The sequence below is a fragment of the Bombina bombina genome, chromosome 9 (assembly GCF_027579735.1).
Source record: "Bombina bombina isolate aBomBom1 chromosome 9, aBomBom1.pri, whole genome shotgun sequence".
NCBI classification, from domain to species: Eukaryota; Metazoa; Chordata; class Amphibia; order Anura; family Bombinatoridae; genus Bombina; species Bombina bombina.
The window spans coordinates 78,452,100-78,477,592 of record NC_069507.1 but is presented as its reverse complement, the minus strand read 5'-3'; the positions used below and the strand labels follow the sequence as shown (position 1 = coordinate 78,477,592).

Sequence of the window (25,493 nt, the reverse complement as noted above, 5' to 3'; positions counted from 1 at the left end):
TGTTATCTATATACATATATATAGTTTCAAAGAATTCGGGCACTCATAGGTTTTGATAAAGTTCAATACTTTTATTAAATGCCATGCAAACAATTTGATGTTTCTGCTACAACAGGAGCCTTTATCAAGACTTCTTTTGCATGGTATTTAATAAATTATTGAACTTTATTAAGACCTGTGAGTGCCTGAATTCTTTGAAACTTTATATATGCATTTGATGGAGCACCTGGGCAACTAAAGACAAGTTTTTTTCCTCTTTCTATTTACCTGTGAGTTCTATAATTTTTAAGTATATATATATTGTTTATGTTATCAAATGTTTAACCTTTAATATAGATGCAAAAACATACATTTCTCAAAAGTGCTATCATATAATTGATTAATTTAGTAACTGCAATATCACTTACTACAATGCAAGACCTCAAAATATGTTAAGTCATGAGAATATCAATTAATATAAATAAAAAATAACACAGTTTCACGAAAATGGAAATCCTAAACACGATGAAGTATATTTGTCATTAAACATGAACCATTAATTAATGTATTTATTTTTCTCTCCCCTTTGATATTATTTGATATAATGGTTACATAATGTAAGTTGTTCCAACATAGAATAGGTGTGTTATTTAAATAGTTTTTAAACTTTTGGTCCTAATGGTAATTTAGGGGTTAACTTTGTGACACACACAAACACACACACACACACAAACATACACACATAGATATATATACATACAGCATGACCTGCTCAAGAAGAGAAGCCCTGAAAAAGTGCCATGGAGCAGGCATAAAATGCATAGGGGCATATTTAACAATGTGCGAGCGGACATGATATGAAATAGCGCATCATGTCTGCCGCACATCGATAAATGCCGACAGCAGTCAGCATTTTTCATAGCACCAGCAGTTCTTGTGAACTGCTGGTGCAATGCCGCCCCCTGCAATCGGCCGCTAGCAGGGGGTGTCAATCAACCCGATCGTATTCAATCAGGTTGATTTCTGTCCGCGGCCTCAGAGCAGGCGGCCAAGGCTCACCAGAAACAAGGGGCATCAAGTTCATACAGAGCTTGATAAATATGCTAGAACTTTTTTTTTTGTTTGACCACCAAGTGACTGCTATATATGTATTGTTGTTTTAAACTAATAAGCTAAGTTTTACTTTTCTTCTTTGACATTTTTCTGGGATTCGTTATTGCTTAAAATGGATCAAAACACACATAAAATCAATTTATTTAGTCATAATCGGCAACCATCATTTTTTATCTTAATTTTGAAGTCCCATCTTTAGATGCAAGAGCATAAATCTCTCCGATGTGCTATCATATAATTGATTACTTTAGTAACTGAAATCTCACTTACTACAATGCAAGATCTCAAAATATGTTCTAGATGCAAAAACTCAAAAACTCCTAAGTCACCAGACTATCAATTGTTATAAATGAAAATAAAAGTGTATTATGATAGCTGAAATCCTAAACGCGATGATGTATATTTGTCATTAAACATGAAAATAATAATATGAAACTTTATTGCAGAATCAGGAAACAAACCCACACATGATAACTTGTCAATAAAATACAAAGGTATAAATACAATTCTATTTTAAAAATTGTGGAATTCGTATCCGCCACTCGTCACGGCTGTAAGTTGTAACTTAAGCTTCATTCTAATCAATTGAGCCACATCTGCGTTCTCAGTGCATTTAATTATTTATGTTGTTAGTGATGCCAGCATTATGAAAGTACCTTCGAAACCTTCTAGAACAATTAGATTAAAATGAAAAAAATGAAAAAATCCCTCTATGAAGCAGCCCATTCTAACATACGCAAAAACGTTTAAAAAAAAGAAAAAAGGTGGCCAGCAGACCGAAGCTTTTTACTGTCTCTGCCAGCATTTTAATTTGCAGTGCTTGACAGGGCCTTCTTGCGCATAATTGGCGTGGGCAGTGCCACAAGTTGGGAACCTTTTTCACCCACAATTTCGTATATAGGGCCCTTTTTGAATTTTGCATCATAGGCCAAGATGAAAGTAAAAGAATCCAAACCACTCCTGAAGACCTTGTTGGAATCCTCAAGGCCAGTCCCTTGATATAAATTTAATTCCAACCAGAGAGACTATTTTACCATAACAAGACTTATATGCAAATGTTTTACAATTATAAATATTTGCATAGGCTGTTTTGCAAGTGTTGAGTTTGTAATTATTGTTTTCCATGATGCCAGCTGTTCTCTTATAATTTGCCAGATATCATTGGGCACCTCATGCAATTATCTGTGTTTTGCACTTGCTTGTGAGGTGAAGGCTGGTGAGTATAACCTTGCCAGAGATGAGAGATTTATTATGATTATTATTATTATTATTGTGATTATTTGCAATAAAGTTGTCCAGTGCTTTTTAAGAGAACTTTTTAGAGTTTATGGACACTGTGTAGGTTGCCCATATCAGCCAGTGATAGTATTACTTGGGTTCAAGGGGCATTCTCTGTTAGAATAATTTAGCATACTATTTTAAACAACTTTCCAGTTTACATTTATCATCAAATTAACTTTATTCTCTTGGTATCTTTTGTTGAAGGAGCAGCAATACACTGCTTGGAGCTAGCTGAACACAATGGTGAACCAATGGCAACAGGGATATATGTAGATCCACCAACCAGCAGATAGTTTTTAGTAGTTAATTGCTGCTTCTCTGCACCTAGGTATGCTGTTGTAACAATGGACACCAATAAAAGGGATCAAATTATATTGTAGAAGTAAATTGCAAAGTTTTAATATAGGATGCTCTATCTCATAAATAAAAATGTGAGATTTTGTGTGTTACTTCTGAACATCTCTCTACCTTAACATTTATCATGCAAACATATTTTAACATGATTAATTAATTCTACATATTTAACATTATTGAATTGTTTATGGGAAAACAAGGTCATATATGATTATAGAGGGTAACTTCATGTTGGTATTCTTGTGATCAACTACCTATTTCCTAGTAATTCCACTTTACTTCAGTATTAATTCATATTCATATTGCTTGTCATTTATTATTTTAAGAGGCCATTATAGAGACATCTTAAAAGCATTGCTTTAGAATACTGCTGTTTTTTGGTTATTTATCAAACTGAAACAAGATTAGAATGGAGGCAAACAATAGCAATGCAAAATATAAAATGTTAAATAAACACTAAAGTAAGCTGTAATAAAGATACAAAATAAGAAAACAACAAAGAGGAACTAATTCTGAGGAGGTTTATTTATTAATATGTACATTTATAGCTGATGTTTACTTTCTCCACTTAACCCCTTCCCGCCCGGACTTTTTTGTCCATAAAAAAAATAAGTTAAAGGGACACTGAACCCAAAATGTTTTCTAGAGCATGACATTTTAAGCAACTTTCTAATTTTTCTCCTATTATCACATTTTCTTCATTCTCTTGGTTTCTTTATTTGAAATGCAAGAATGTAAGTTTAGATGCCGGCCCATTTTTTGTGAACAACCTGGGTTGTCCTTGCTGATTGGTGGATAAATCCATCCACCAATAAAAACGTGCTGTCCAGAGGTCTGAACCAAAAAATCCCGTAGATGTCTTTTTTTTCAAATAAAGCAAGAGAACGAAGAAAAATTGATAATGGTAGTAAATTAGAAAGTTGCTTAAAATTGCATGCTCTATCTGAATCATGAAAGAAAACAATTGGGTTCAGTGTCCCTTTAAAAAGTGAAATCTCGCAATTGTTCATGTGATCACGTGATTTCAATAATGGGACTGTGTCTAGGTGGAGAGCCTATGGCCTCTAGTTATTAAGGTCTGGCGGACCTGATCCGACACTGCGGATCAGGTCCACCAGACCTCGCTGAATACGGCGAGCAATGCGCTCGCCGTATTCAGCATTGCACCAGCAGCTCACAAGAGCTACTGGTGCAACGCCGCCCCCTGCAGAGGGATGTCAATCAACCCGATTGTACTCGATCAGGTTGAATTGCGGCGATGTCTTTCCGCCTGCTCCTAACTGCTGTTTCTGGCGAGTCTGAAGACTCGCCAGAAACAGGGGCCATCAAGCTCTTTACAGAGCTTGATAACTAGAGGCCTATGACTCTAGGCACGCCCTTCAGCCCACAATCCCAGTCAGAAAGCCCCTTTAACTTAAGTACAGCCAAAAGGTTAGGACGTTCTATGCCGTCCCTAAGGGCGTTAAAGGGTGGGAATGGGTTAAAGGGTCTAGTCAAAATTAAACTTTCATGATTCAGACAGGGCATTCAATTTTAAACAAATTTTCAATTTACTGTTATCATCAAGTTTGCTTTGTTCTCTTGCATTTCGGTGCTACAATCGGCTATTAGTCATGACATGACTACGTGCTGAGTGTTGGCCCAAAACTTTGTTGCTTTGCTTTGGACCCTGAAATGAGAAAATAATAAAAAATTATAAAGGTCCCTTTTTAAAGAATATTTGGGGCTGGAACCAATTCTTTATATTTATGAACATGGAAGTGGCTGCTCCTGTGTTCCGTGCCTGGCAAAATTTGGTGCTGTTTCCTGCACCTGAATCCATGTGCAAAAGTTCCCATTGTATATGATTCTTTGATTGAATCTCGATTTCTTTATCCAAAAATCAAATGTGTACCATTACAAAAAGCAAAATGGCAATTTGGGGGGATTTAACTATTACATCAGAGGTTAAAGGGACTGTATGTTTATTTGATCCCTTTAATAGTGGGTAATGGTGCTAAAAAGGTGATGTGTACAATTAACCTAAGTGAAAAACAGATCCATAAATGTGTTGTTAAGCGTCAAGAAGTTGGATTTCGATATGAAAAACAGGACTGGAACTTGTTAGGGATACAAAATGCAACATTTTTCTTTTCAGATAGAGAATATAATTTAATTTTTTTTCCAATTTACTTAAATGATCTAATTTGCTTTATTCTGTTGGTATCCTTTGTGGAAAAATCAGCAATCCTCTACTGGGAGCTATATGAACGCATTGGGCGAGCCAATAATATGAGACATACTGTATATGTGAAGCCACCAATCAGCAGTTCCTGAGCCTTACTAGGTATTCTTTTCAACAAAGGATACCAAGAAAACAAAACAAAGTTGAAAGTAAATTGGAAAATAGTTTAAAATCACATGCTCTATTTGAATCATGAAAGAAAAAAATTGGGTTTTATGTCTCTTTAAAGGACTATTAAATACAGTAGAACTGCATAATTAACAAGTGCAAAATAAAAGGACAATGCAATAACACTTACTCTGAATCTTAAATAAGCAGTAGATTTTTTTATTTCTAACATATTTCAAAATTGACTTCAATTTGCCTCCCCTCTGTATCATGTGACAGCCATAAGCCAATCACTGACTCATATTCGTATACACTGTGTACATGCTAAGTCGGAGCTTGGACCTCAGAAAGTGTTCAAATAGAAAGACTGTGCACAATTTGATAATGGAAGGTAATTGGAAAGTATCTAAAAATGTCATACTCTTTCTGAATCATGGAAGTTTAATTTTAACTTTAGTATCCCTTTAATGGGACATTGTACACCAATTTTCTTTTAACTGCATGTAATAGACACTACTATAAAAAAGAATATGCACAGATAATGATCTAAAAAAATCAGTATAAAATCTTTTAAAAACTTACTTAGAAGCTCCCAGTTTAGCACTTTTGATGAGGTTAGGCTTGGACTCCCAGTGAAAGGGGCTGGGAAAGCAGGAAGGACAGACATCACCCCCCTTCCCTACATATGAAAAGATAGATTACACAAACAATAGCAAGCAGGAATCCGTAGACTTCAGTCTACATCTGATACTTTGAGACTTGTTTAGGAGTCTGAAAATCAGCACAATATAATTAAAAAATAAGCCAAACTATACATTGTTACAAAAACAATCCCAGGTGGGCTATATAAATGGATCATCTACATAACATTTATGCAAAGAAAAATCTAGTGTACAATGTCCCTTCAAGTATAAGAGCAATTTTCACAGAAATGATAATGAAAAAAGTGCTGCCAATAAGCAATGAAAATGGCTGATTGCGATAGAAAATAGCTCATCAGTAGCCGTTAACTTCAGATAACTATTGAACTACAGATTGTGATTAACTCCTAAATTAGGTGACAGAAAGCCTCAGTAAACAGTTATTTAGCACGGGTGCTCTTGGTAAAGATATTCAAATACAGTTTCCAACATTCTATTTTAGTGTTGGAATCCCACATGCAATGCGACTCAAGACAGCTTTAAAGCATAGCAGGGATAGATATGTAGTGTATTGCAACAGAGAGCTGCAAAAATCAGAAACAGGATTTCTTCAAACACTATTTAAATATAAATAGAATATGTATCACATTTGAAAACTTTGTTTCATGTTTTGCCTAAACACTGATTTTTTTTTAACAATATTTAATTAGCATATTGAGCACAGACTGAAATTATAGGCTTTGTAAACAAAGATTGGCTTTGACACTAGCAGATGTAGCATTTAATAACATTACTAGGAGAGCTTACTGTCTGAAGACTTTAACCTAAACCTCCTGAAGATACCTTTTGACTAGAAGAGGTTTCAATCACACTGTGTGTTGTGAAGTGTTTATATAGAAGCTTAGATTCAATTTCACAGCTTGGCATTTTGGAGTGTTTACAACAGGACTCATAGTGAAGTTTTTGGAATGGTTTTAAGAGCCCATAGTACACACAGGACATACTTGAAAACGAGAGAAATCTCAATGTATCCTTCCTGGTAAAATATTTTATAAATATACACAGAGATATTTCATTTTCATTGCAACAAACAATTACTTAACCCTTTTGAGCCGACACTAAAGTGTTAACATTAGAGCTAAGTTCTGATGTTAATACTTGCTGTAAAAATGAAATCACGTGATTGTCGATATGATCACGTGAATTCAAGGCCATGATCGGATCATGGGGGGCTGTATATGTTGTTAGGCATGCCCCCAGTCCAATCTTGATTTCATCAAAAGGAGACACCTTACATGGTAAGACGTCCATGCCGTCCTTCGGTGTTAAAGCCCAGCAATGTTAGGATGGCATGGAACGTTTTAACGCAGGAAGGGGTTAAAGTGATGGTAAATTAAACAGTATAGTAATATCTCTGTAGTATATATATATATATATATATATATATATTGTCTGTTAGTATTGACTGCATATTTTTTTGCCTTGTCTATTAATTTTTTACTATACCCTCTTTGATTTAATCTTGTCTCTAATTCAGGGGCTCTAAATTTATAGGCATTCTTATATGAGTAGTTCCTCTTGATCCTCAAAAATTCTCTTACTGGAAGAGATTTAGTAGTGTTTGAAGAATGAGCACTGGTGAAGTGTAGAATATTATTGGTAGCTGTATCTTTTCTGTTTCACACACATCATTTTCAGAGTTAAATTACATAAAAAGGGGACAAAATAAATCGTGAAAATATACTGCAAAGTTGTTTTATTATGCATACCTAAACATTTTATATAAATATATCATAGTGTTTACTGTCCTTTTAAGTGAGCCTCATGATTTAAAAAAGTTATCTTACCTTTAAGGGACACTACTATAAAGAAGAATATGCACAGATACTGATAAAACAAAATCAAGTATAAAACTTATTAAAAACTTACTTAGAAGCTCCCAGTTTAGCGCTGTTTATTAATTGACTGTGACACCCAGTGAAAGGGATTGGAAAAACAAGAAAAGCAGGCACTCCCCCCCATTCCCTGCAATTGAAAAGACAGATAGCATAAACAGGATTTAGCAGTAGTCTGTATTATTATTATTATCAGGTATTTGTAGAGTGCCTACAGATTCTGCAGCGCTATAAACATAGGCAGTATACAAGCTAACATTTCTAGGAGGTCAAATGGGTAAAGGTCCCTGCAGGGAGTTGCACTGTTGTAATCGGCTCTTATGCGGGTGATCTACAAACAGCTGGGCTCATAGGCTTACATGCTAAGGGGTTTAACGGGATAGCATTTGAATTAGGAAAGGTTAGCGGAGGTTGTATGCATCCCTGAATAGTACAGTCTTTAGGGAGCACTTGAAGCTTTCAAAAGTAGAGGAGAGTCTTGTGGAGCGAGGCAGAGAGTTCCACAAGATGGGCGCCAGTCTGGAGAAGTCTTGTAAATGGGAATATGAGGAGCTAACAAGAGAGGAGGAGTGTAGGAGATTGTGGGCAGAGTGAAGGGGTCGGGAGGGAGAGTATCTGGACACAAGTTCTGAGATGTAGTGGGGAGCTGGGCAGTTGAGGGCTTTGTATGTCAGAGTGAGAATTTTGTGTTTAAGCCTGGAGGCAAGAGGAAGCCAGTGAAGGCATTTGCAGAGAGGTGCAGAAGATGAAGAGCAATGTGTAAGGAAGATGAACCTGACAGAGGCATTCATTATGGATTGTAAAGGAGCTAGGTGGTAGCTAGGGAGACCAGAGAGGATGGAGTTGTAGTAAACAAGGCGGGAAATGATGAAAGAGTGAATTAGAATCTTAGTTGTGTCTTGTGAAAGGAAATATCTATATTTTAGATATGTTTTTAAGGTGGAAGCGGCAGGCTTTAGCCAAGGACTGAATGTGAGGAGTGAAAGAAAGATCTGAGTCAAGTGTGACCCCAAGACATTGAGCATGTGGGGTAGGGGTAATGATGGAGTTATCAACAGTTATAGAGAAGTTGGGGGTGGAGATTTTTGAAGAAGGGGGAAAATAAGGAGCTCAGTTTTGGAGAGATTTAGCTTAAGGTAGTGAGAGGACATCCAAGATGAGATATGAGAGAGACAGTTAGTGACAAAGGTTTGCAAGGAAGAAGATAGGTCTGGTGAAGAGAGGTATATTTGGTTGTCATCGGCATACAAATGGTATTAAAACCCATGGGACTTTATTAAGGAACCTAAAGATGGCGTGTAGATTGAGAAGAGAAGGGGACAAGAGGACAGAGCCTTCCGGTACCCCAACAGAAAGTGGTAGAATGCCCCAGAGAAAGCTACACTAAAGGTACGGTTAGACAGAGAGGAAGAGAACGATGAGAGAGCTGTGCACAAATCCCAAAGTATTGGAGGGGTTGGAGCAAAAGAGGGTGGTCAACAGTATCAATGGCTGCAGACAGATCAAGGAGGATAAGCAGGGAGAAGTGGCCTTTGGATTTTGCTGTAAATAGGTTGCTGGTCACCTTAACCATTGCTGTGGGTCAAGGAAGGAGTTTAGTGTAAGGAAATGGGCAAGACGTACATATACTAGCTTTTCGAGAAGCTTCGAGGCAAGAGGGAGTAGGGAAATAGGGGGGTAGTTGGATGGGGAGGTTGGGTCGAGAGAAGGTTTTTTGAGGATAGGTGTGACCAGTGCGTGTTTTAATGTGTGTGAGTATAGGGGTAAGGGTACAAGAGAGGGGGCGGGGTAGCTGTGAGGGGTTTGGGTCAAGGGGACAGGTAGTGAGCAGAGAGGATAGTATAAGTGAAGAAATGCACCCCCTTCTGTTACTTCTGAGATAAATTTATGGCTATGTGGGATTTGGATGATTGTGAGGTTTTAGGGGGTTTGAGGCCGGTAGCATGTTGAGAGCTGATTTAATTTCTGATGGAGTCTATTTTGTTATTGATGTAGCTGGCAAAATCTTGAGTTGAGAGATAAATTGTAGTAGGAGGTAGGAATGGGCAAAGAAGAGTATTGAATGTTAAAGACAGACATTTTGGGTTTGAAGAAAGAGTAGAAAAAAGAGTGGCAAAGTAATGTTGCTTATATAGCTTAATGGCAGATTAGTAAGAGTTCAAGATGAACTTGTAGTGAAGAAAGTCAGCTGAACTCCGAGATTTTCTCCAGTGTCGCTCAGCAGTATGGGAACATCTGCGTAGGTACCGTGTCAGAAGATTATGCAAGGGCTGAGGATGAGTGTATGATTTCTGAGCTATGGTAGGTGGGGCCAGATTGTCTACGACCAATGTAAGGGTGGAGTTATAGGGGCAGATAGATTCTTCAGGGCAGGAAATGTATACATCTGACACTGTGGGCTTCATTATTAAAAAATAAGCAAAACTATACATTGTTACAAAAACACTTCCAGATGAGCTATATAAATGGATCATCTATAAAACATTTATGCAAAGAAAAATCGAGTGTATAATCTCCCTGTAAAGACAAGGCCACATACAAGCCTCATCAGTCTCAATAAATCTAATCCATAGTTTTCTTACTAAAGTTACTTATTTATATATGTCCCCAATCCTGTCATGCTTGTTTAGAATGAGTTTATTTTCACACAGATGTTTATATCCAGATTTCTTAATCAAATCTGTTTTTCTTTTAGGCAAAAGTAAATCCTGTCAATGTTACTCCACCTATACGAGCGGTTGACCAAGACAAGGATATCCAGCCTCCCTCAGAGCGGCCTGGCATTCTATACTACATTCTAATAGGTTGGTATTTTATCATCATAATCCACCAGTACTTCCTGAGAAAATTTTCCTTATTGAATTATTAATTTCCCCACATCTGCAAATGGGTTGAACAGGGGCATTCTGTAAACATCTTCCCCTTGCAGATCTCGCTGTTTTTCTTCACAGACTAAAAGGTGGCAAGATTATGTGGAAATACACAAAATACTTTTTATACTAATTGAAAAACACATGTATATAAAAAAAGAGGTAATTGTAAGAAACTATACAGTAAAAACAGAGTAATCAGATTTGTATTGACTAAAATATTTAATTTTAAAGTGTGCTCCCTCCTACCTGATAACTTCTCTGTTCCCAGCAAATTTTCCCTTTCTAGCGAGCTCCTTTACTTTCTATGGGAGATATCTCAAGACTCGCAGGGACAGATGCTTTTTTATTATAAAATTCCCTGAGGGCAGGCCCTGCGATTACTGGCGTGGGAAACCATGTCTCACTCGGCAACATTTTTAGAATTGGGTCCTTAGTCTTTTATCACCTGTAATGGAAGTTTATTCTATGAGTTAGCCACATTTTCTGTGAAGAAGTTCTTTATCCCTGTTAGACTAAAAGACCAGCTTTTGAATACTAGGCTAATTTTGCCAGGTCAGGAATTAAAGAAGGTAATTCATAAATGTAGAATGTTTCTGTAAAATGTGAAAATAATTTACAATATTTTGGGTATAAATCAAACAGACCGATTTGGAAGAGTGAATTGCTAAATTTTAACTGAAATGTAAATTTTATCTTTTCATAGACTATTTCATGTATTCTATTAATTTATCAATGTTGGTAAGTAAGTGGTAAATGTGTGTTTGTAAGTATGTACGTTTTTAAACTACCACTATACACAGTAGAAACGTGCAATCAGTAAATGTATAATAAAAAGATAATAAAAAACATATTTTAAATGAGTAGTAGATTTATTTCTGACAAATTTTAAAGTTAGTTGTATTTTCTCTCCCACTGTATCATGTGACAGCCATCAGCCAATCACAAAATGCATATACATATACAATATTTTGTGAATTCTTGCTGGTGCCTCAAAAAGTGTGCAAATAAATAGATTGTGCGCATTTGAATCATTGAAGTGATTTGGAAAGTTGTTTGAAATTGTGTGCTCTATCTGAATCATCAAAGTTTAGTGTTGTCTTTAGTGTCCCTTTAAATTGAAACCAACCTGTTTTTAGACAACAGTCCCAATTTAGATGGATTTCCTTTAAGGAATTTGTAATAAAACAATTTATGGATTGCTGTGAATAATGTATGAATAGGACATAAAAAAATAAACAGCTCTCTATTTTTAGACTTGTGACCTATCACCCTACTCTGTTTTCATAGCTCTTAGTACCTGCAAGAAACACACCCTGTGCATGCACTATAGTGCTGCTGTCACAAGCGGGTGTGAGAGGGTCAGCCCATTTTTGACTAAAGTAGGACCAGTGAACAAGGCAATTTTTGAAGGCATTTTTTCTAAATAATAGTTGCTGTGAATGTAAACTAGTCCTTTATAATAACTCAGAGAAGCATTTATTTAGTGTGCATATATGTATGTATAATGTATCTTTTTTTCTGATTATTAATTTTATGTATGCTGTTGCTAAACTGAAACAGTTGTCATACACTTCATAGATCTTAAAAGGACATCATTATCAAAATAAACCTTGTATTTAGTAAACAAACATTGAGATCAGTCTCATTTTGTATTTTTAGATGTATTAAAAGTCTAATTTAGCTTATCTTGAAATTGAAGTGCAGTTAAAATTTGCATAATATATTCTGCATAATATTTGATCCATGTAAAGCAAATTAGGGTGAGTTAAGAGAAAAAAAGCTTATATTACATTTTGATTCTTAGGTTTCCAAATGTTACCCAAAATATAATTGCATTCCACATAATACATGATGAAGATCTCTTAACCAATACATTGTTAAAGTCATGCAAAGCAATAATTCACTGCCTCTAAGAAGGACATAGCTTTTGAGCCAATAAGGAGCGCCATACATGTGTATCTTCCAATAACGGACTGCGCAAAACTCAGCAACCAAATGAAAGCACACCAGATGTGCAACTTTAACAATGTGTTTAAATATTTCCCTTGTTTTAAGCACATTGAGAAAAAAAAATAGGCTAAAAAAATTAAGCATTTTATTTTTACACTGGAATGTCTCTTTAAGCAGTGACACCTAGTCAGAATTTTAAATAAGAAATGTAATGTTTTTCTATTGTAGATTTTGTGTGTATTTTAATAACATTAATCATCTGATTTGCATAACTATCAAAAAATGTACTTATTTTACATGAAACTCTATATCCTTTTAATACATCTACATTATATTTTAATTGTATCACCTGTGAACAGATGTACCGAATCTGGTAATTCATCAAACTTTCTTGTAATACAATTTGCAGAATTATCTTTCTTAAAACCTTTCATTTAGATAACAAAGTGAAAGATTGATATGAGAACAACTTATGAAATATTCAAGCACACACTATTCACTGAGACACAATGTACCAAGAGTTATTTTAAACATAAAAAATGAGCGAGGTGTTGAATAAATGTAAAATGCTCATTGCTAGTGCTTACAAGTTAGTTATCCTATGAATTTCTTGTGTTAATGATTTCAATTAAATATGCATCAAAAGTGACAGTTTATAGCTGTGCATATTTGATCATTTGTAATAGCCTTGCTTGTCTATCAATGTAGTTACAACTGTGTGGATATTAAAGTCATATATTCTTGAACTTGAAAATAAAGGGACAGTGTAATTTATTTATCATTCTATTATTAAAGGGATACTCTGTATTTCAGAATTAATCAGCAGATTTTAAATTTAAATGGTTCCAATTGTTGCCTCCAATCCATGCAGTATTTTTTAATTTTTTTAAGCTTTGCACAGATAAGCTGGCATAAGCACATAGTTAAAATCAGCTCTTGAGCAGCAGTGCACTACTGGGAAGTAGCAGAGCACATAAAGGGGCCAATTTATCAACCTGTCAATGGGTCAACCTGTCTTAAGACCGCTGCTCCTTAACTCGTCCGTCACCTCCTGAGGATACGATCAGGATGATTGACACCCCCTGCTAGAAGCCGATTGGCCGCCAATCTGCAGGGGGCGGCATAGCACAAGCATTTCACTAGAAAAAGTGTATGCTGTCAGCATTTATCGATGTGTGGCAAACATGATCATGTCCATTTTGAAACCCTCCAGTTCCATGTGATAAACTCTCTGCATTATCCGTTTGTTCTGGGTTATCCCTGGCTCCAAAAGCACAGTCTTGACTGGCGCAGGTCCGAAATTTTGTCGTGGTCCCCGCAATGTATTTCCACTTGTCTTGGGAAACCAGTTAAAGTCTAGTGCACTTCTTCGGTATCTCATTTGCCAAAGGAGTACCGAGAGTTCCTAGACATGTTTGACAAGGTGCATGCCGGTACGTTGCCTCCTCACCGGTCTTACGATTGTGCCATAGACCTGCAACCTGGAGCCATTCCTCCTCAGGGCTGGGTGTACCCTCTGTCTGTTGCAGAGAATTGTGCTATGGAGGAGTATGTTGCCGATGCTCTGTCACGGGGGATCATCCACAAAACCTGCTCTCCTGCAGGGGCTAGCTTCTTCTTTGTGAAGAAAAAGGGTGGCGAGTTAAGACCATGTATCGATTATAGGAGTCTTAATTGTCTTACCATTAAGAATGCTTACCCTATTACGCTTATTACGGAACTCTTTGACCACCTCAAGGGAGCTATGGTCTTTACTAAACTTGATTTGAGAGGAGCGTACAATCTCGTTAGGATTAAGGAGGGCCACTAATGGAAAACAGCATTTAACACCAGGAGCGGGCATTATGAGTATCTTGTAATGCCCTTTGGCCTATGTAATGCTCCTGTTGTTTTTCAGGAATTTATTAATGATGTCCTACGAGATATGTTGCAGCAGTGTGTTATGGTGTACTTAGACGACATTGTCATATACTCACCCACACTTGAGGATCATCATTCTGATGTTACACAGGTTTTTCAGAGACTACGTGAGAATGGCCTGTTTTGTAAACTCGAGAAATGTGAGTTCCATCAGACTCAAGTAACCTTCCTAGGTTATGTTATCTCCTTTGCAGGGTTCTCCATGGATCGTGACAAGTTATCTGCAGTTCTGCATTGGCCTCTCCCAGTTGGTCTTCGCTCTATTCAACGTTTTTTGGGGTTCGCCAATTACTATAGAAAGTTTATTAAAAACTTTTCTTCCTTGGTCAAACCTATCACAGACATGACCCGTAAAGAGAATTATCCACTCCATTGGTCACCTACTGCCATTAAGGCCTTTGATAGTCTTAAGACTGCCTTTGCTGCCGCTCCAGATCTGGCTCATCCTAACCCTGGAGACAGGAGTAGGTGCCCTCTTGTCTCCACAGGGCATCAGGGAATTACTGGCCATAATTTTGGCACTTAAGAAATGGAGGCATCTTCTCGAGGGTACTAGCATGCCAGTACTCACTCTTACTGACCACAAGAATTTAACTTATCTATCTGAAGCAAAACATTTGTCGCCCCGACAGGCCAGATGGGCTCTATATTTGTCTTGTTTTAATTATGTGGTCTCCTACCTGCCTGGTAGTAAGAATGTTAGGGCTGATGCCCTCTCTTGACAATTTTCGCCTCTGTCCAAGGAGGAGTCTGTACCTTCTCCTGTTATACCTCCTGACCATATTTTGGCTACCATACGTACTAATTTGACTTCTCCCTTGGGGGAGGAGATCCTGGATGCACAAACCAATGCACCTCCTGAGAAACCTAGTGGTAAGTGTTTTGTTCCTGAGAATCTTCAAGCTAATCTTTTGCACACTTACCACTATCCTAAAGCTGCAGGTCACCCAGGCAAGAACCAAATGATTTGGTCTGTCACTCGACAATTCTGGTGGCCAGGTCTTCGTTCTGATGTTGCTGTGTATGTTGCCTCCTGCTCAGTTTGTGCACAGAATAAGACTCCTGGACTCCTTCCTGTGGGTCTTCTTTAACCTATTGCTAATGGTGAGCATCCTTGGACACATCTTTCCATGGACTTCATTGTTGAGCTCCCTGTTTCCAATGGCAATACTATTATCCTTATGGTGGTTGACCGTTTTTCTAAAATGTCACATCGCATTCCCTTGATGAAGCTGCCTATCGCTCAGGAGCTTGCTTCAATTTTTGCCTGGGAGGTCTTCTGTTTAGATGGGTTACCCAAGGAGATAGTGTCGGACCGGTGTAGCCAGGTTTTCTCCAGATTTTGGCGTTCCTTTTGTGCTCAAATGGGGATCCAGCTTTCCTTCTCCTCAGCATAGAACCCTCAATCCAATGAAGCTGCGGAACGGTCTAATCAAGCTCTGGAACAGTTCCTCAGTTGCTATGTCTCAGATCACCACAATAATTGGTGTGAACTGTTACCTTGGGCAGAGTTTGCTCGTAATAGTGCTATTAATGCTTCCTCCAAGTTATCCCCGTTCATGGCGAATTATGGGTTTCAACCATCCTTGTTGCCTGATTCATTCATGTCTCAGGGTATTCCAGCTTTGGAGGAGCATCTCCGGCAACTCCGTTCCACGTGGGTGCAGATTCAGGATTGCCTTCATCTTTCTATGCAGCGCCAAAAGTTCCAGGCTGATCGTAGGCGTCTGCCCGCACCTTCCTACCAGATTGGTAAGAGAGTTTGGCTGTCCTCCCACAACTTGAACCTTTGTGTGCCTTTCAATAAATTGGCTTCCTGTTATGTTGGTCCTTTTCGAATACTCCGACGGATTAATCCTGTGGCCTACGCTCTTGACCTTCCTCATGCTATGCGCATCTCCAATGTTTTTCATGTCTCCCTCTTGAAACCATTGGTTTGTAATCGGTTTACCACTGTGTTGCCTCGTCCCCGTCCTATCTTTATTGACAACCATGAGGAGTATGAGGTCAGCAGCATTATTGACTCTCGTATGTCCAGGGGCCATGTACAGTATTTGGTTCACTGGAGGGGCTATGGTCCGGAAGAGCATTCTTGGGTTCCCTCCTCTGATGTTCATGCTTCCGCCCTCCTCCGTGCCTTCCATGCCCATTTCCCCAATAAGCCTTTTGTCCTCCCACGGGGGAAGGGTCGTTGAGGGGAGGGTACTGTCAGGGTTTTTTCCCTGTTGTGTTTGCCATGTGCTGCTGGAAGACATTTTACTCACCTCTCTTCCTGACTATGGTGCATTGTGGGGGATTCTGCTCATTTCCTGCACTTCCTTTTATGGCCAGACTGGTGTGCGTCATCCATGTGAGACAGGATGCAGTCTAAGAATTGTGATGTCATCACTTATTATTTATAGGGCCTCTGTTCAGTATGCTTTGCCTTTGCGTTGTCTCAGACCTGTTTTTGAGAGTTCCTGTGTATTACCTGGCTGCCTGACGTTCTTCCTGGTTCCTGATCCCTGGCTTGTTCCTGACTCTGCTGTTTTTCTTGTTCCTGATTCCGGCTCGTCTGACTACCAGCTCTGGTTTTGACTCCTGGCTTGTTATTTGACTTGTGGACTTTTTAAATTAGTTTTTGCTATTAATAAAATTATTTTTGCACTTCTCGTCTCAGTCTGGTTGCTGGCACCCTGACAATGGCTTTACGATCCATTTAATGTAAGCCATTTTATGAACCCTTTGAATGCCTTAAATTCTTGACAAATTGTTTAACACAAGCACACACATATACATACATATATATATATATATACAAATTGTTTAACACAAGCACACACATATACATACATATATATATATATATACATATATATATATATATATATATATATATATATATATATATATATATATATATATATATATATATACATACATACATATTTATATATATATATATATATATATATATATATATATATATAGTGTCCTCCGCTAATATTGGCACCCTTGCTAAATATGAGAAAAGAAGGCTGTGAAAAATGTGTCTTTATGGTTTAACCTTTTGATCTTTTGTTAAAAAAATACACTAAAATTCTCTGCTCTCATAGATATCAAACAATTGCAAGCAAAACACAGGTTTCTAAAAAAAAAATTGTTAAATATATGAGTGGCACAATTATTGGCACTCTTTTAGTCAATACTTTGTGCTACCTCCCTTTGCCAAGATAACAGTCTTCTCCTATAATGCCTGATGAGGTTGGAGAATATATATTTATCTGAGACCATTCCTCTATACAGAATCTCTCCAGATCCTTAAAATTTTGAGGTTGACACTGGTGGACTCTCCTTTTCAGTTCACCCCACAGGTTTTCTACGGGGTTCAAGTCAGGGGACTGGGAAGGCCATGGCAGGACCTTGATTTTATGGTCAGTAAAACATTTTTGTGTTGATTTTGATGTTCTTGTCTTCCCCTTGAAGTAGTCTGTAAACATTGTTACCAATGCACCAGAAAACTCTAGGTAAGATATGCAAATGAGATAATATCTCACAGTTGTTGCTTCTGTACTATGTCTAACCACACAATCCCTTCATAAAGTAAGTGCAGCAAAACAGAAACCACTTCTGGACAGCTGTTTTGAGTTTATTAACTCTCATCGGCAGAAGATAGATTTGTTTTGCTGCTTAGTGAAGATGATTTCCAGGTGAAAAGCAATATTTATTTAGGTTATGTAACAGATAAAACTATGAGATTCAAATTCTGATTATCCTAGTTTTGTGAAGGAATAATCTAGCTTTTTTTTAAAGAGACAGAGACGAATATTGTGCTTAACCTTTTCTTTTTACTGCTCCACAGCACTTAAAAGCAATACAATATTAATAGAAAAAGATAGTAAAACAAGAACACAGATAACAGACCAATAAAAGAAAGCATTGAGTGGTCAGATAAAAAATGATCAATGAGAGTAGTCCAAATATCCATAAAAAGTCCAGTAAGTCTGTAATCCTCCTCTTTGCTCTTTGATGCGAAATACAGATAAAAAGTTCCAATCAGAGAAGACTTGAAATCCAACAATGAACATAACGAATGTCTGAAACATCATGAAGAATGAAAACTTGAGTACAGAAGGAAACTTCCTGCTTTTAAAGTTGATTTTAGAAGACGGGTCCGAATTCTTAAGATGATAATTAGGAACTGCAGGAGACTGTTGAACCAAGCTGAGATTGCAGCATCTTAGATTCCTGGTTTGGGGAGAATGGAAGCTGAATATATGTAAACAATATGTTATAGTAAATGCAAATACATACATTCCAATCTATTAGGCAAGGGAGGAAGGGAAAATATTTGTCTCTGTCTCTTTAATAAAATCTAGATTATTCCTTCACAAAGCTAGGATAATTGGAAATTTATTACAAGGACAGAGACTTCATATTTTGCTAGTTCAAAGCCAAATAGATCATGATATCAAGAGAGTAGGAATGTGGCGAATAGGTTTAAAATAAAATTGTCGAAAAATAGAAACAGTGGATCAATCCGCTGCAATCAAGATCTCTTGAAGAGAACTAGAATTAGAAAAAGTTTTCTAAGCTGAAGCACCTCTGATGGAGTGGCGGGAGAAAAAAATCTTCCACAACTGCTTGAATCATGACCCACTTAACCCATCTAGCGATTGTAGTAGAAGAAACGGGAAGATAAGGATGAGCAAAAGAAATCAGAAGTTGAGAAGGAGTAGAATTTCTGAAAGAAACAGTTCTACGTTCATACTCTTTGAGACACAATACAACACATAAATGAGGATAATCAGAAAAATAAGGATAGAATAAAGTAGAAGAAGAAGTCTTAGTTCTTCTGGACAGAGGAAAATAACACCTTGAGGAGAAAACATTTTATTGTTGCAATCTATGGCTTTAACGTCAGAAACTCTCCTGCAAAAAAGTAAACATAGAAAATTGTCTAATTTAGCTGAGAGCTGTTTAAGAGAAAGATTAGTTTTCAGGCCATTTGTTGAAAAGGGAAAAAAATAAATTACATCCCAAAAATGTGAATATTTAGAAGATGGGGGGCGTTTAAGTTTAATAGATTTCATAAGGTAACAAACAAACATATGTTGACCAATAGGGGAATTATCAAACAGTTCATGACCAGCAGAAATAGCTGATCTGGCCACATTGATTGATCTGTATGCCAAACCAGCTTCAAACAATGAAGTCAGAAAATTTAACACTTCATTTATAGGAGCTGAAAAGGGATCCAGATGTTGTTGATTGCACCAGCCAGACCATTTTTCCATGAAGAGAGGTAACATTTTTTAGTTCCTGGGGACCAAGAGTCTTGTAAGAGGTTTTTTGCTTCAGAAGAAAGTTCTTCGATTAACCAGAAACCCCTGAAATTGTCCATGCAATGAGATTGAGACAACCTATTCTGACAAGATCATAAAAATCTCCTATGGGATTTGAAGGCAAGACATCTCTAGAAGAGATGTGTACCAGGGTTGAGAGGTCCACCAAGGGGTTATCAGAACAAGGGAAATCTAATCTCTCCGGATCTTGGAAATTGTCTGAGTTATCATGGAGAATGGGGGAAAGGCATATGTTTCCTGAGTCGGCCAATTCTGAAGAAAGACGTCTGCCTCCAGAGCTTCTGGATCCGGTCTCCAACTGTTAAAGGGTTTCACTTGAAAGTTCAGATGAGATGCAAAAAGATTGAGACAGAAGGGGCCTCTCAATGTTGAAATCTTGTGGAAAAGATGAGGATTGAGTTTCCAGTCTCTTGAGTCCAGCAGATACCTGGAACCCCAATCCGCTGCCATGTTCGAAAGCCCTGGAATATATTCCGCTTGAATGAAGATGTTTTGGGAAAGACAATAGTGGATAAAGTCCTTGGTTAAATTTGAGAGGGATCTGGAATTGGTTCCTTCCAATTTGTTGATGTAATGGACTGCCGATATATTGTCCATCCTGATCTAGGCAGACATTTTTTACTCATAATGAGACCTTTAGAAGCAGTGACCAGAGATGGTTCAGATAAATGCTTCCTTTTTTTGAGTGGCTTTTTTATGTACATGAGGTTGAATATCAGATACAGATTGTATTACAGATTGCATCTGAACATTAAAGGGACAGTCAAGAGCCAAAAAACCTTCCATGATTTAAATAGGGAATGCAATTTTAAACAACTTTCCAATTTACTTTTATCACTAATTTTGCATTGTTATCTTCATATTCTTAGTTGAAAGCTAATTCTAGGAGGTTCATATGCTAATTTCTTAGACATTGAAGACTGCCTCTAATCTGAATGCATTTTGACCACTAGAGGGCATTAGTTCATGTGTTTCATATAGATAACATTGAGCTCATGCACGTGAAGTTACCCTGAAGCCAGCACTGATTGGCTAAAATGCATGTCTGCCAAAAGAACTGAAATAAGGGGACAGTCTGCAGAGGCTTAGATACAAGGTAATCGCAGAGGTAAAAAGTGTATTTTTAGAACAATGTTTGTTATGTAAAACTGGGGAATGGGTAATAAAGGGATTATCTTTCTTTTTAAACAACAAAAATTCTGGTGTTGACTGTTCCTTTAAACTGTTGCTTTAAATTGCCAATAGAATTTTGAATCATGTTTTGTACAGATTTTTCTGACAATGAATGAGAGTTATCTTCAGAAATTTTAACAAACAGCTGAATAAAGTTATTAAAATTATTTGCTCAAATAAATGGAGTTAATAACTAATTAAAAAATTAATAAATGCCACACATAATATATATGCGTTTGATGCGTTGAACCTAGTACATCGATCCTTAAAGTTCAAGATGAGCTAGAACAGGGAAACCATAGAGTTTCTGGATCTGAGGATATATAAAGAGGATGGTATCTTGCAGACCACTCTATACAAGAAGCCAACAGACAGAAACTCATTGCTTGAAGCATCTAGCTGTCACCCACCTGCGCTTAAAAAGGCACTCCCTAAATCACAATTTATGCGGGTTAAAAGAAATAACACTCGGGAGGAGAATGCCAGCGTTCAGCTCAAAGAGATGAAATGGAATTTCATCGAGAGAGGTTATAAGAAGAAGGCCCTTAATGAGCAGTTACAAGCAATACAGAGGATGAGTACTAGTCGTAGGAATGTTGACAGTAAGAAAAGGCAGACATTTACAACTACCTATGCAGCGGATAAGAACGGATTTAATGGGATCTTGAGACGAAATTGGGAAATCCTGCAGAGTGATGATGCACTCCCCTTTAAGGATATGATGACAACGAGAATAGGGTACAAAAAAAGAAAATCCCTTAAGGATAATCTGCAATTGACGGACCCTACACACTGTTATTCTAAAAACTGGCTAAGCAGACAGGCACTGAAACCATGATGTTTTAAGTGTAGCGGTTGTACCACCTGTAATAGGATGTCAGCAGGGAAATACTTTAACCACCCAAGGTATAATAAGAAATATTTTCATAAACACAGGGTGACCTGCACGACCCCTTATATGGTGTATATGCTCCACTGTCCTTGCAGCCTATTCTATGTAGGTAAGACCTGTGACATACCATATGGTTATAAAAATAAAAATAAAAAAAATAAGCCGTTATGGCTAAATAAAAATGTGTTAAAAGAAATTAGGAAAAAACGTAGGGCATTTAAATTATTAAAAGAAAATAGTACAGACTCAGCATACAATATTTATAAGGAATGTAACAAAGCATGCAAAAAAGCAATCAAATTAGCCAAAATTGAAAATGAAAAATTAATTGCCAAGGATTCTAAGTCTAACCCTAAAAGGTTCTTTAAGTACATAAATAGCAAAAAATCTAAGAAGGATAATATAGGTACATTAAAATGTGTGGAGGGTAGCATGATAAATAATGACAGGGAAAAGGCTGAGGTACTAAACCAGTTTTTTTCTTCAGTATACACAAGAGAGGAACCATTGAATGATACTTTGGAACAGAATAGAACATGCCAGTCCATACCACTAACTGGGTTTTGTTTAGAGGATATCAGGAAAAAACTAAAAAATATTAAGGTAAATAAAACTCCAGGCCCAGATGGAATACACCCAAGGGTGTTAAGTGAAATTAGCACTGTTATAGACAAACCTTTACTCTTAATTTTTCAAGACTCATTATCCTCAGGCATGGTACCCCAGGATTGGCGTAAAGCTGATGTGGTGCCACTCTTCAAAAAGGGAAGCAGGGATGATCCAGGAAGCTATAGACCAGTTAGTCTGACATCAATAGTGGGGAAGATATTTGAAGGGATTATAAGGGATTATATTGATGAGCATATTCGTGTAAACAAGATTATGAGTTCTAATCAGCATGGCTTTAGGAGAAATAGATCATGTCAAACTAATCTAATTAGATTCTACGAGGAAGTAAGTAAAAATATAGATAAAGGGGAATCAGTTGATGTGATATACTTAGATTTTGCAAAGGCATTCGATACAGTGCCACATGAGAGATTAATGCACAAAATTAAGGGACTGGGAATAGCTGAAAATGTTAGCTCATGGATAAATAACTGGATAAAAGATAGGGAGCAACGAGTAGCAGTAAATGGATCATACTCAGATTGGACAAAGGTAATCAGTGGCGTCCCCCAGGGATCAGTACTGGGCCCTGTTCTTTTTAATATTTTTATAAATGACTTGGAGCAAGGATTAAATAGCGACATCTCTATTTTTGCAGATGATACTAAGTTAAGTAAGGTCATTAGGTCAGAGCAGGATGAACTCTCTTTGCAAAGGGATTTGCGAAAATTAGAACTATGGGCAAGTGAATGGAAAATGAGATTTAATACGGAAAAATGTAAGGTTCTACATTTTGGAAGTAAAAATAAGCAGGCTATGTATTTTTTAAATGGGACAAGACTTAGCCAAACACAGGAGGAAAGGGATTTGGGAGTAGTAATAGATAACAAGCTAAAAATGAGTGCACAATGCAGGGCAGCGGCTTCAAAGGCTAATAAGATACTAGCATGTATTAAAAGAGGCATTGATTCAAGGGAGGAAAGCATAATTCTGTCATTATATAAAGCCCTGGTAAGACCTCACCTTGAGTTTGGAGTGCAGTTCTGGGGACCGATTGCTAAAAAAGATATTGCAGAACTAGAAAAAGTTCAGAGAAGGGCCACAAAGCTAATAAGGGGATTGGAGAAATTAACCTACGAGGAGAGGCTAGCCAAACTGGGTCTGTTCTCTTTAGAAAAAAGGCGCTTGAGAGGTGACATGATTACTTTATATAAATATATTCAAGGCCCAGATACAGAGATGGCAGAAGCTCTTTTTATTCCAAGAAAATTGGTTCTGACAAGAGGTCATAATTTAAGGTTGGAGGAAAGGAGATTTAATCTCCTGCAACGGAAACGTTTTTTCACTGTAAGAGCAATAAAATTGTGGAACTCATTACCAAAGGAGGTAGTGAATGCCAATACCATAGATACATTTAAAAATAGTCTGGATAAATTTCTGTATATAAACAAAATTCATGGATATGATTGCTAGTATTAAATGGGTCACATTTTAATGGGGTTATTTAAGCTTAACTGGAGCTTTTTGTAAGTATTTTAGATTTGTATAGGTTGAACTCGATGGACTTCAGTCTTTTTTCAACCTTATCTACTATGTTACTATGTTAACCTGAGGGTTAGGATGGCTAACCATAGGAGCGCCATTAGACAAGCCATCAAAAATGGAGAATCAAATCAAGCAGTGGCTAGGCACTTCCAACAACAAGGGCATAGTGTGGCTGACCTGCGATACACGATAATTGATCATATTCCTGAGATGAGCAGAGGTGACGACAGGAACAGATTGTTACTCCAAAGAGAGACAAGGTGGACCTACAAGCTGGATACTATAATCCCTAAAGGACTGAACACTAAACTTGAGTTGCATAGTTTCCTATAATCTCTGCATGAGATAGTTAAACCCAGTATCTTTTATCTGTATTTTATGTTTATTTGGTGATGTGTTGTCTTTTTATGATTTTTATGATTTTTTTTATTTTTGACTTTGTTCTTTGTGTGTCCTTTTTGTGGTTGTCTTTCGTTGGTTTGTTTTTTATTTTTATTGCTTTTTGTTTATTTTATGTTTTTAGTCTGGTTTATGTGATGTCTTTCATGGTGTTTTATTTTTTGTTGATATTTTTTATTTTTGACTTGGTTCTTTGTGTGTCCTTTTTTGTGGCTGTCTTTCATTGTTTTGTTTTTTGTTTGTTTGTTTTTTTATTGTTTTTTTGTGGTTTGTTTATTCTATGTTTTTAGTCTGGTTTATGATTTGTTGTATTGTCAGGTAGTTTTCTTACATGTATGATGCCAGGATGAGTTAAGGCTGTGGGACTGAGGTTTGGCATGACAAAGAGATTTCATGTCATCCTTTGATGCAGGACGGCCGAGATTAGCAATCTGTCTGATGGGCACTGTCTGATGATGCGTGCTAAGTGTTGTGCAACACCTGCACTAGGTGATTATGTTGAAGGGGTATTTAAGGCTGTGTATAGCATTGATTCTTGTTGTTTGAAAACGGAGGTAAAACTCTGAAACGTTACTTCATAAGTCATAAAACTTTATCCTTATTAAACCCGGCGAGTGCCTTCCTTTTTGCGATATATATATATATATATATATATATATATATATATATATATATATATATATGGTAATACAAGAAAATAATCAATTATAAATTATTCTTAAATCATTTTTTAAAATATTAATCAGTGTATTGGGGATTAGAACCAGGGTCTCTGGAGTCTTAAGCAGAGGTAAAAACCACTAGGCTACAACTATGCAAGCAATTTTACACTAAATAGCTAAAATAATGAAAAACAGTAACAAAATTTCTCTTAGAATTGGTAGAGGGACGGTCTGAGGTGGTCCGTGAGTCTGTGAGGTAAACCAGGGCGGGCAGGAGGTCAGAAAGATGGAGCATGTCCTACGCAACTGAACGGGCGTGGCTAAAGCCCAACATTGAAGGAAATGTCGGCACAGACAGGCAGAGTTCAAAAGCACGAAATAACGAACCGCTAGGTGAAAGGTTAAGAACCAGAGAAGTAAGGATGCGGTGGGAGACCGTCAAGGAAAAACAATAAAAAACCTTAAAATAAACAAAACTTAAAATAAAAAAGGCACAACTAAAACTCTGAAATAAGAAGGAAAACTGGCAA

The 25,493-nt window shown here is 37.1% G+C and overlaps 1 protein-coding gene across 1 annotated transcript in view; it reads left to right on the top strand.

Annotated features, from left to right (window-relative positions):
* The window catches only part of PCDH15 (protocadherin related 15), a 1,588,775-nt gene that overhangs the window by 347,832 nt on the left and 1,215,450 nt on the right, over positions 1-25,493 (top strand). The window contains exon 7 of the mRNA XM_053692906.1: positions 10,298-10,399. Coding sequence (XP_053548881.1) covers positions 10,298-10,399 — 102 coding nt within the window. The remainder of the gene's footprint in view (positions 1-10,297; positions 10,400-25,493) is intronic.